The sequence below is a fragment of the Diceros bicornis genome, chromosome 7 (assembly GCF_020826845.1).
Source record: "Diceros bicornis minor isolate mBicDic1 chromosome 7, mDicBic1.mat.cur, whole genome shotgun sequence".
Lineage (NCBI taxonomy): Eukaryota > Metazoa > Chordata > Mammalia > Perissodactyla > Rhinocerotidae > Diceros > Diceros bicornis.
This window is the reverse complement of record NC_080746.1, coordinates 46,672,724-46,684,664: the sequence shown is the minus strand read 5'-3', so window position 1 is coordinate 46,684,664 and position 11,941 is coordinate 46,672,724. Positions and strand designations below refer to the sequence as shown.

General features: G+C 36.5%; 1 protein-coding gene across 1 annotated transcript in view; it reads left to right on the top strand.

The window, feature by feature from the left end:
• The first annotated feature begins 4,530 nt into the window (after positions 1–4,530).
• The window catches only part of CCDC83 (coiled-coil domain containing 83), a 36,394-nt gene continuing 28,983 nt past the window's right edge, over positions 4,531–11,941 (top strand). Inside the window, 2 exon segments of the mRNA XM_058546218.1 lie at positions 4,531–4,647; positions 11,014–11,098. Of these exon segments, the coding sequence (XP_058402201.1) occupies positions 4,553–4,647; positions 11,014–11,098 (180 nt within the window). The 5' untranslated portion in view covers positions 4,531–4,552.

The following is an 11,941-nucleotide window of genomic DNA, read 5'->3' as shown; positions in this document are numbered from 1 at the left end:
AAATGTGCCACTGACCAAAGGATTTGTATTGGTAAAGAAAATACATGCTAATATAATGCACATTATCAGTCATGCAAGTGAAAGTTGAAAACGTCATTTATCCAGATATTTTTAAATACCTTGATTTGAATATATGACTGTTTAACATATCTCCAAACTGGCTGTATTTCACATTTTAAAGCTGCGGTTGTATATATATAACCTATACAAAACGACATCTGATTTTTTTTTTTTTTTGAGGAAGATTGGCCCTGAGCTAACATCTGTTGCCAATCTTCCTCCTTTTTTCCTTTTTTCTCCCCAAAGCCCCAGTGGATAGTTGTATGTCATAGTTGTACATCCTTCTAGTTGCCCTAGGTGGGATGCCACCTCAGCATGGCTTGATGAGCGGTGTGTAGGTCCGTGCCCAGGATCCAAACCCGCAAACCCCTGGCCGCCGGCCACTGAAGCAGAACTCACGAACTTAACCGCTACTGCCATCATCAGGCTGGCCCCCATCTGAAGTTTTTTAAGCTAACTTTTGGGTGAAATTATCACTACTAAAAAGCTTTAAATGAATTCAGGTTTTTGGGACATATGCTCAAAATCATTTCTAAAACATTTAAAAATTGTATTAAAAATGTTCTTCTAGTGTAAGTGAGAATTTGAGTTGAAAAGTGATTTCACTTTCCAAATTCAGGATATATACAACGTTATAAGCAAATAAATAGGGCCAGTGGTAAAGAAAGTGCACATGCAGTATTTGCAAGTCAGTCGTTTAAATCAGACATTTATTGAACATCTATTTTGTGCCTATGGGAGATGCTGGCCTATGTGCCAACATCTGTTTTTGAATTCCCAAAGATGAGGGTTTACTGAAGTAGTTGCTGTTCAGGATTAAAGGAGTTATATTTGGTTGAAGATGAGTGCCATGAATGTTTTCAAGTATATAGTGCAATTAACACTAAGGTAAGATATGTGCCTTTTAAGTTAGATTGCTCTTTAGCAAAAGCTTTTGGAAGTACTGCGTTATTATTATTATTATTATTAGACTTACATGGGTGTATAGCTAGTTAATGGCAGAGCCAGGACTAGGCTTCAAGACTTCCAACACGCATATAGAGATCTTTTAACTAAATCATGCTCTCAACCCCTGATGGAATCTTACTCGGAACTTTTGTCATTACTAATGCTATATCTTCCATTTTATTCTACATTTATACAAAATATTAGGTAACAAACATCAGGATCCATTCCAAATGTCCAGAAAGGTATTGGAGCAGAATTGCCACCCCTCCCACCCTCCACAAAATTATGAAAGGAATAATTAGGAGACTTCTGGATTCTCATGGCTCCACAAAATTATGAAAAAAGTCATTAGGAGCTTTCTAGATATTGAGCCAGGATCCTGAGACTGTGCAGGAACGGACACACTCTTTGTTTTTTGGGTAATTTTGCAGAATCAAGTAAAGCGTTATGGAATAACAGTACATTTGAAGAAGATGGCTATTCTATGTCCATTTTTACTAAATAATCTTACTTTCCACTGAGAAGCATTTGGGGAATATTTTTTGAAAGATTTTCTGACAGAAAGTGATTGGGGAATAGACTCTGAAAAGGCTGGAGACCTGAGTCTTTCAAACCCAGCTTCCTCACCTGCCCTCACTCCATGACGTATGTTATTGAACGCCCAAACAGAGTTGGGAGAGGAAAAACAGACAGGCACAAAAGGTCACACTGTGGGCGAAGATCTCTGTAGCATTTGTTACCTGCACGATTTTGCTCAAGTCTTTTACAGTTGCTCATTATTTTTTAAAGCTCTCCTGGAGTATGCTTCTATCTTCCTATCAGTCTAAGTAGAGGTCTTGCTTCTTCTATATTTTATAACCAAGGGCCACGTAAAGTGCCAGGCACAGAGCAGGCACTGAACAAATGTTTGAAGTTATTGATGAACAGATTAGGTATCCATTTGTCTGGAATTATTCTAAGTGAAACCTCCCTGGAAGATACTTACATTACTTTGTGAATATTTTTCTAGGATTCTCACCCTTTACTGAAATTGAAATCCTCTAGGTGGTCAGAAACTGTAAAACCTTGTAAATGTTTATGAAAATCCCCATTGTTTGTAGGACATTGTCAAATGCAAAAGTACATTTTGAGGTAATGTCATTAGCTCATTGCGAAAATGCAACTATTAAGCAGGCAATCCAATTGGCTTACTAATTTTCTGGAAACTGTGTGAAACAATGAATCTTAATATAGCTTATGCATAAACCATTTGTCCTTAATGGATCCACATTTTCACTCATATTTTATTAAATTCCTTTGCTATGAGCTGTAGTTAGGTAACTGATTATACATTAGAGAGTTGAAAACATAAGAGCCAGGTAATTGAGGTGATTGAGCGAGATGGGGTCTTTTTTCCTCCAGTACCAGATGGGTACTGCAGGTGGGAACTGTAACACTTGATCTCTCCCATATGACTCAGAAAGAAAATGAGAGATTAATGTTGACATTTGTTTTAACTTTTAAATAAAATATTTTATAGTAAAAATCATTGTTAAATAATGTTATTGTAAAATGAAACACTTGTCAGCATGCTGTCTTTTTGTACGATAGTCAAGTTAAAAATTCTAATTCTAAAATAGAAAATAATATAAAAATTCAACTCTGCATCTGAAACCAAAAAAAGCAATTTTTTTCTTAGCTGATAAGATTCTGTGAACTGCGATGGTATAGTGACACATTTCGGTATGTAGCTTGTGGAATTATTCTCAATACTTTCATATCTGAGAAGATATCACTTAATATATTACCCTGTCTTAATGTGCTAAATCTTTGTGTTGTGTCACTTGTATAGTTTTCAGTTGGAAAGTATTGTAGTCTATTTTCACTCACATGTACTCAAATCTGTTAGAATATAGAAATGAACACACTTGGCTAGAAAAGAAAAATCTCAGACAAAGACTGCACCTCGCTGGAGGTCTGAGTGTGCAAGCAGCGTGTCTACAGGGAAGAAGCATGTTTTCTTTCAGAGAGTTTTTCCACGTGAATCCAAATGATCTATGTAGATTGCCAATTCAGTGATCCAAATCAGTAATGAAGGTTGACAATAGCAAGCCACGTAGATTAGTCTTTCCACGTAGCATCGTACTGAGCAGCAGGCAGACGTGCTCTGCTTTACAGCCACTTGCAATCTGAAGAAACATGATCTGGAGCTACAACTAAAGGGGCATAATGCTTATTAAGCTCTTTCTATACGTCAGACATTATGCCAGGCACCTTAAATATTAGCTTATTTAATCCTTACAACAGCTTTTAGAATAAGATTTTTGTTCTCACTTTACAGATGTTGAAACTAAAGCTCAAAAAGATTAAGTAACCTACTCAAGGTCACATAGGTAATTGGTGGTGGATGTAGGATTAAAACAGGTCTGCCTGATTCGTTTGTCCATTCACTCATTTATTCATTTGACAGAGATTTATTGTGCATCTATTGTGCTAGGTGGAGAAATACAGTAATGCACAAGAATTAGATCATCCCCACTCTCGTGGAGTTTCCAGCCGTTTTAACAAATAATTACAAAGGTTATGTTCTTTCCACCACACTCTGCTAGTATGTTGATTGAAGGTTAAGCACTTATTTTTTTGAGATTAGTGGAAATTAAAAGATAAAAATCTGTTGAGGAAGACTGTAATCTGAAAAGAAGTACTTTAGTACCATTATCAAATCCATGAAATATTCCTGCTTACTGTAAAAATCTGTGAATAAGCCATGCTGTGGCGGTGACGCACATACAAAATAGAAGATTGGTGCAGATGTTAGCTCAGGGCCAATCTTGCTCACCAAAAAAAAAGAAAGAAAAAAAAATCTATGAATAGTGGGGCTGATTTTGCTCTTTAAAAATATTATTTTTGATAATTTTTTATTATTAGATGCAAAAGCAATTAATAGCTGGTAAACAGTTACTGTTAATAATACTACATTATTATTATTATTTTGCATTTGTAAACCTCTTAACTGTTTAAAACACACTTCAGTATGTGCTTTTATTTGCTTTTTCTACCAAACCTGGCCAAACCTAATTCTTTTGGATCCTCGTTTCTTGGTGGTCATAGAAAGTTGTGCTTTTGTTTTGTCTTAGTTTTTAGAAAATAAGAGACATTTATTGAGCTTCTGCTATATGCAGTGCACTCTGTACACTATGGGGAAATAGAATGAGTCAAATTCTTCAGTCCTTGCTGTAAAGGAAGCTTGATAGGGGCAACAGATGTGGATGGATAACATAAGGGAGTGAGTCTCTTAGAAAGTTTGGGGGGGGGAATGCTGTGCCTGGGCTAAACACGGAACTCACCAGACTCAGGGCTCCAGCTGATGCGTGATGTCCCAGCATGTGGTGGGTGTTAGGTCCAGGGACATGGAAGCAGTCTGGACGGAAAAGCCAGTTTTAAATTAAGTCCCAGCAGTGCCTTATCTTGGGTAAACACAAGTAGAGGGGCAAAGACAGAAGTTATTTACTTTCCCTATGTCTCTTTTCTGAACAGGTCTATGTCTTACTAGCTAAGCAACTCAATGGAAAACACGGCGAAAGCAAATAAAAAGGATATTCAAAATGGGCCACCAAAAGAAGTCAAGTTGCCTACCAGTGAAGCACTTCTAGACTATCAGTAAGCTTAGATTATGATTATTATCCAAAAGTTCCCATATGTAAATGGCAATCATTGTTAAGACTCATATAACTCCAAAAGGAAAATGATGCACCCAAAAGCTGTCAGGGGAGCTGGATGGGAGGTGGACTGGAGGCGTAACTGTACTCTTGTGCTATGTGCATATTTTTTAAAGTTTTTGAAACTTTGACTATAACATAGTCCAAGTGGTAGCTATGAAACAGCACTCATTAATGTGGTTTTGGCTCCCTCCCTCCCTTCCTTGTGTTATTGATCACTCTCGCATATATACACAACAGCTTGCTGGCTTACCTCTTAAAATACAACAGAATAGTTAGCATGCATTTATAGAAGAATAAGAGAGGAAATTTCTCTTCTTTATTTAACTTTTCATTTATAGACATTCCAATTTGCGTTATCCCCAAATGGCTACAGATCAAAACCAAATGATTTAGAGAGAATTACTTTTCATAAGAAGAATTTTTCTTAATGTCTCACTCCCAGGAGCTGGAGACAAAACTAGAGGTGATACCTATTCTGTGTTTGTCTTTTATCCAACTAATGGAGAGTAAGCCCTTTGAGAGCTTTTGAACCTCAACTTTTGGCACAGAGTAGGTGTTTTAATGTATAATTCTTAGGGAGTGAATGAACATGTCAGTCTTTTCCCAAATAAGAATGTACTTCATTTATGCATTTATTGAACAAGTACTTGAATGTTTACCAAGTGCAAGGCCAGTGCTGGGTACTGCAGGACAACAGTGAACAGGACCACATGGTCCCTGCCCTGATGAAGCATGGAAGATGGACATTAAACAACTAAAACTTTTAAAAAAAATTACATAGCTATAATTAAGGTGCTATGAAAGAGAAGTGTAGGGTACTGTGTAACCATATAACTAAAGTACTTGATATAGTCAGAGGGATCAGGAAAAGTTTGTTTGAGGAAAGGATGTTTGACCTGATCTCTAGAAGAGGAACAGGTGTTATGGAGACATAGAGTGGTGGAGAGAGAGGCTTATGGAAAAGACACTGCAGGGAGGAAGAGCTTATCAGAGTCCAGGAACTGAGAGAAGGCAGAGTGAGGGAGAGAGGGCAAGAGCAGACTCTGGTGATTTAGGCAAGCGTCAGAAAAGCAGAGCCCTGTAGAACACTTGGGATTTGGGAATAAGAAACCATTTATTGGAGGGTGACAAGGTTGAAAGTGAGGAGCCCGTGATACTGGTGACTAGATCTTAGTTTAAGAGAATTGATTTTAACAACATTCAAGGAAAATCCGTCTCCTTCTTGAGAGACTCCAAATCCATTCATATGTTCTTTTTAGAAGGCAGTGAGTGAAAGGATCAGAACACTGAGAGAAACATCCATAGGAAGTGACTTTTAACAAAGTTCCCTTTTATTTTCTACTTGAGATAACATTAAGTTACTACCTGCGTGTGTTTCTCAACATAACTGAAAACTTCTCTAATCTCATCCTGGGAGAGGTGGACAAAAAGTCAGGCTCTGTGAGTACAACCTGGTCTCTAATTTGCTCCCACGTTTATACAGTGATGACATCCAATTATAACTGTTTCTCTCTCTTCTGGGTCAACCAGAGGCCAGTCTTTCTCCTCTTTACCAGAGGTTTACAAAGAAGCAAACGTTTAAAAATTCTCATGATCTAGTGCAAGATATAAATTGAACATCCCGTGCTTTTGTTCTCTTTCCTTTGTAAAAACTAAATAAATAATCTCATGGACTGAAATAGCCAAGGCCTTGCTGTACAATGCTCTGCTGGGACACTTTACTCATTCCATGTGTTCCCAGGTGACAGAACTTTTGACGCATGACAAATAGCCAAGACACCCCCCTCACCATCTGAGGAAGGATTGTCCAAGGGTCCCCAGGCAGCATCTTGTATTTCTCTTATACAATCTGAGCTCCTAATAAAGACCTGAGAGCACATAGTAGGTAGTCAATGGTTTCTGAACAACTGAACTTTTTTTGAATCTATCCCAAGAAAATAAGGTCATAAACTTCTATGGCTGTCTGTGAAGAGTTGAGACTGCCAATGTTAAATCTATAGTGATCATCTCTGAGTAATGATGGTTTTTATTTCCTCCTTTATATTTGTTTTTCCCCCAGTATTTACAGTGAGTATGGATATAGATATAGAAATAGACGTGGATATGGTTGTAGGTAAAAATACAGAGAGATTAAAAGTATAGATTTTTTGAAAGTCAAATTTACTTGGATGGGTGGTTTGGAGATTTGTGTTTTTATGTGGGTAAGGCACTGGGAATATTTAAGGTAGGGGAAAAAATAGGGAGAGTAATTTCTGCTTGGCTTTCTCAAAACAAACTGTGCACTCCGTGAAGACTGTATTTTACTCCTCTTTGTATCTCTTGCACAGCCGGGTGTATAGTGTGAGCTCAGAGTTTCTTCATTGAATAAATAATATTGGATCTTGTCTGAGACCCAAATCACACTCATGAAAACAAAAAGATATTTTTGCCTATCAATATAGGAGATAAATTTTTTAAAGTACTATGCTCAGTGATGAAATGCCTACTGTGAAAGAGGCACTTTCTTTTTTCTTTTTTTAATTATTTTGTTGAAGTCATATTGGTTTATAACATTGTGTAATTTCAGGTGTACATTATTATTTGTCAGTTTCCGTATAGAGTGCATTGCGCTCACCACCAATAGTCTAATTTTTATCTGTCACCATACATATGTGCCCCTTTACCCCTTTCGCCCTCCCCCCACCTCCTTCCCCTCTAGTAACCACTAATCTGTTCTCTTTATCCATGTGTTTGTTTATCTTCCACATATGAGTGAAATCATGTGGTGTTTCTCTTTCTCTGTCTGGCTTATTTCACTTAACATCATACCCTCAAGGTCCATCCATGTTGTTGCAAATGGGATGAGTTTGTCTTTTTTTAAGGCTGAGTAGTATTCCACTGTATGTATATATCACATCTTCTTTATCCATTCATCAGTTGATGGGCATTTGTGTTGCTTCTAGTCTTGGCTATGGTGAATAATGCTGCAATGAATACAGGGGTGCATAAGTCTCTTTGAATTGTTGATTTCAAGTTCTTTGGATAAATACCCAGTGGTGGGATACCTGAATTGTATGGTATTTCTATTTTTAATTTTTTGAGAAATCTCCCTACTGTTTTTCATAGTGGCTGCACCAGTTTGCCTTCCCACTAGCAGTATATGAGGGTTCCCTTTTCTCCACATCCTCACCAACATCTGTCTTGTTAACTATAGCCATTCTGACAGGTACGAGGTGACATCTCATTGTAGTTTTGATTTGCATTTCCCTAATAGTTAGTGATGTTGAACATCTTTTCATGTGGAAACAGGCACTTTCGTACCCACTGGTAAGTATAAATTGTTCAAATATTCTCAAACTTTTGACAGTAATAGCAATAACTATAAAGCAGACCTGCCCCTTAATCAGGTAATCCTGTGTATATAGGAACTCTATCCCAAGAAAATAACGTCATGAACCTCTGTGGTTGTTTATGAAAAGCTGAGACTGCCAATGCTAAATCGGTAAAGTGATCATCTCTAGGTAATGGTGGTTTTATTTTTTTCCTTGGTACTTGTTTTTCCCCCAGTTTTCTACAATGAGTATGGATATAGATATAGAAATGGGTGTGGATATGATTATAGGTTAAAAAAATAGATAAAAGTATAGATTTTTTTGGAGAATCCAAATTTGTTTTCCTTCTCAGAATTTTCAATGCAAGTGCATGGAGGGAGACAGTTGACACATTACTAACATTTTAATAATACAGGGAGGGAAGGGGAAAGGTGACACATATTGCTAAGAATTTCATATCGTTGTGCTTTAGAATCGTGCTATATCCTTTGCAAACCACTTTAGTATATAGTACCTTGTTGCTTTATCATCCCACTCACTTCAGCATTTAGTGTGACATGTGGTTACTAGAGCACTGAGTAGATGAGGGAGATATGAAAAGGAAAAAGTATCTAGAGAACAGTAGAGCTTGAATTCCCACAATGGCTGATAGTGTGGAGTTCTCAAGTTCAGTCTCCTCTGCTTCCTGGTAAATCCATCTCTTTACGAGGCCTGAGGAGGTTCAAGTGAATTCCCAGGAAAGGCTAGGCTAGGTTAGACCTGGAACTACCATATAATCCAGACAGGTGGCAATGAAGCCACCAAAACCTTTAGGGCATTTCACAATTCCCCCTGAGTCTTGCTGATGCCACTCAGATCTTTCTGAACTGCTTGCTGCAGAAGGAACACAAGACAAAGCCCTAGGCTGTTTGCTCCTCACTGCTCTGAGGGGAGGAGTGGTAGGCTTAAGTGTAGGGTTGCCAGATATAGCAAATAAAAATACAGGACGCCCAATTTCATTTGAATTTCAGATAAACAACAGATAATTTTTTTAGTGTAAGTGTGTCCCATGCAATATCTGGGGTTGGGGCTGGATATAGTCCCCAGTCTGATCTTTGCATGCTCAGTCATCACCAAGGTAGGCTGTCAGCTGAAGGCAGGGAGTCAGTCTGTTAACCAGCCCACCCAAAGACTCAGTCCCAACCAATGGAGACCACATACTAGAGATTCATTTGCCTGCTCCACCCATGCAGAGAATTAGGATTACCATATTTATAATTGTGGAAATTATGTGAGTAATTAGCACATATTTGCATAAGCTCTTTTTGGATAATTTTCATTTGTAATATTTTTATTTTTATCCTTAAAAATGAAAGGTGTAGAAGGCACTCCTTTAAAATTTTTGCACACTTGTACTTTAGTAAGAAGTAAAGGATGGTTTATACTTACCTATAGCCTTATTTTTTACTACTGTGTGGAGACCAACCTATCTATAGTAATCCCTTCCATTTACTGTTCTTCTCATATCCTGTTACTTCCCCCATAGCGTTTATCAGAATGTGTAAATAATAAGTCTATGTGTTTACTTCTTTACTGTCTAGTAAAACGTAAGCTCTTTGAGGGCAACGATCATGAAGATCTTGTTTGTCACTGTACACTGCCTAAAACAATGCCGGGCACATAGCAGCAACTCATTAAATCTATGTTATATGTGACTGCATGAAAGGGAACACTGATCAATTTAAATTGCAGAATTTTGGAACCGAAAAGGAACCATAGAGCTCCTCTCCTTCAATTCTCTCTTATAGAAGAGCAAGCCAAGGCCTAAATAGGTCCTTAGGCAGTTAGTGAAGAAGCGGCCCTAAAATCCAAGTTTCACAGTATCCAAACGGAGCTTTTTTGCCACTAAAAGATTTGCTTGTTTTGTTTTTATGTTGCATTTTCTCATCATTTGGCAAGAAGGAGCCTTATTTTTCTCTCTACTAAGTAGACAATGTCACAAATATAAATGATGTTTGGGGGGAAGGCTGAGGATGTAGGATTCAAATTCAATTGAAATTTACTAAGCACTTACTTTATGCTAGAAACATTCACATATTTCTTATTTTAATCCTTATAAAACTTTGTAGAGCTGGGTATCATTATCTCCACTGACAGCTTGGAAACTGTGGCTCAGAGAATTGACTTGCCTGAGTTCATATCATATAGGTAAGAAGTGGCAGGGATAGGACTGAAAACCAGAGTTTTTCATTCTTCAACCACTCCTCGGTTCACCACACCACGGAGGTGCTGTATTTTTGTTTTGTTTTTTTAATTGAGGCAAGGAGGTTTCGTAGAGCTATTTCCATTGCCTTATTTTGGTCTCAGATTTCAAGCTGTTAAGATTTACTGGGTAATAGAGATATGTTTAACACTTCAATAGCTATCAAATGGCCTATACCAAAGTCTTTCTGCATTTTTCTATCTCTTTTTCATACCTAACATATGCTCAACAAATACTTGTTGGGTGTTAAAGAAATGTTTTTGTGTCAGGAAAGAAGATTTTATTATTTATAGAAGAGAAGGTATGCTAATGAGTGTGAACCAATGGTTGTGCCTAGTTTATCTTACTCTCTCAAGAGGATGTGCTTGCCCTTATCAAGTCTTTGTTTCATTTGTCATTTTTGTCTGAATGTTTTTAGAATTCTAGAAAGCATGTTTTCTGTGTGCCCTTTCATAGGTTCTCTTAAACTGAATTATTTGTAGATAATTAGAAAGTATTAAAATCATGACTATGAAATACAAATGGATATTGATTTAAAAAAAAAACTTGAAGTTATCTCTCCAATATATATTTTACTGAGTAAAATATACTCAGAAACACAAAATCACTTAAGAAAGGTTCTTATCCTGAAGAGTGTTATAATATATTCAATACTTTATTTCATTTCAAATAATTTAGTTTAATTTTTAAATTTTGTCTCATTAATTTTTCCTAAGTAATTATAACACATCTTATCTTTGTTTATTATCAGCTGTCAGATAAAGGAAAATGCAGTAGAACGATACATGGCACAAATAAAGAAACTTCGAGAAAAGAACCAAAAGTATCATGAAAGAGTGAGTATCACGTTTAAAGCATCTATATCTAGTCATTAAATATTTACATGAATGCTTTTAAAAATTGTGAATTGTAATGAAATGTACTCTAGGAAATTATCTTCTTTGGTGCTTGGAATTGATTAATTTACAATCTATTTAAGTGTTTTTGTACACGTGCGTTGAGTGTACTGCTGTTCCTATTACATTAATTATAATGTCAAAGGAAGTCAGCTTCAATTATGTTATTTAGATCATGAGGACATTGAGTCTTATGTTCAAAATTTTAAAGCTCCAAAACCACATTTATCTTTTAATTTCTTATTTAACCAAACTATAAAACATTGGTTCTCTATTTTTAATTTATGTTATCTGTTTTCTTTTAGATTTTCAGAGTGTGCATATGTAAATATTATTTGAAAAGTACAATCTTGGTTGTTAAAATGGCATTTAATGTTTAGGACAGTATGTTGTTTTTATAAAATCAGATTAAAATGAATATCAAAGGGATGCTGTATATAACTATCAGGACTAAAAACCAACAGAGAAAAATTTGAGGGCAGTAAATGATAATTAACACAATTTATCCCTTAAGGCGTCTCATGAATAAGGAAATACTGAGGGTGTCTCCTATAAAAACATTTATTTTATATGGACCCCGAAACTTCCACACTTATCTGTTTTAAATGTCTTTTGTCTAAAAAGACTGTATCTACAAATTTTAACAGAATCTGGAGTCAGAGAACTGAGTCTGCATCCTGACTATTCAACTTACTGCTGATGTCATTTTGGCCAAAACTGGTATGAGCTTCAGTTTCCCTCTTGTAAAATGAGGATTCCTATCATCTCCATAGGGCTAATTTG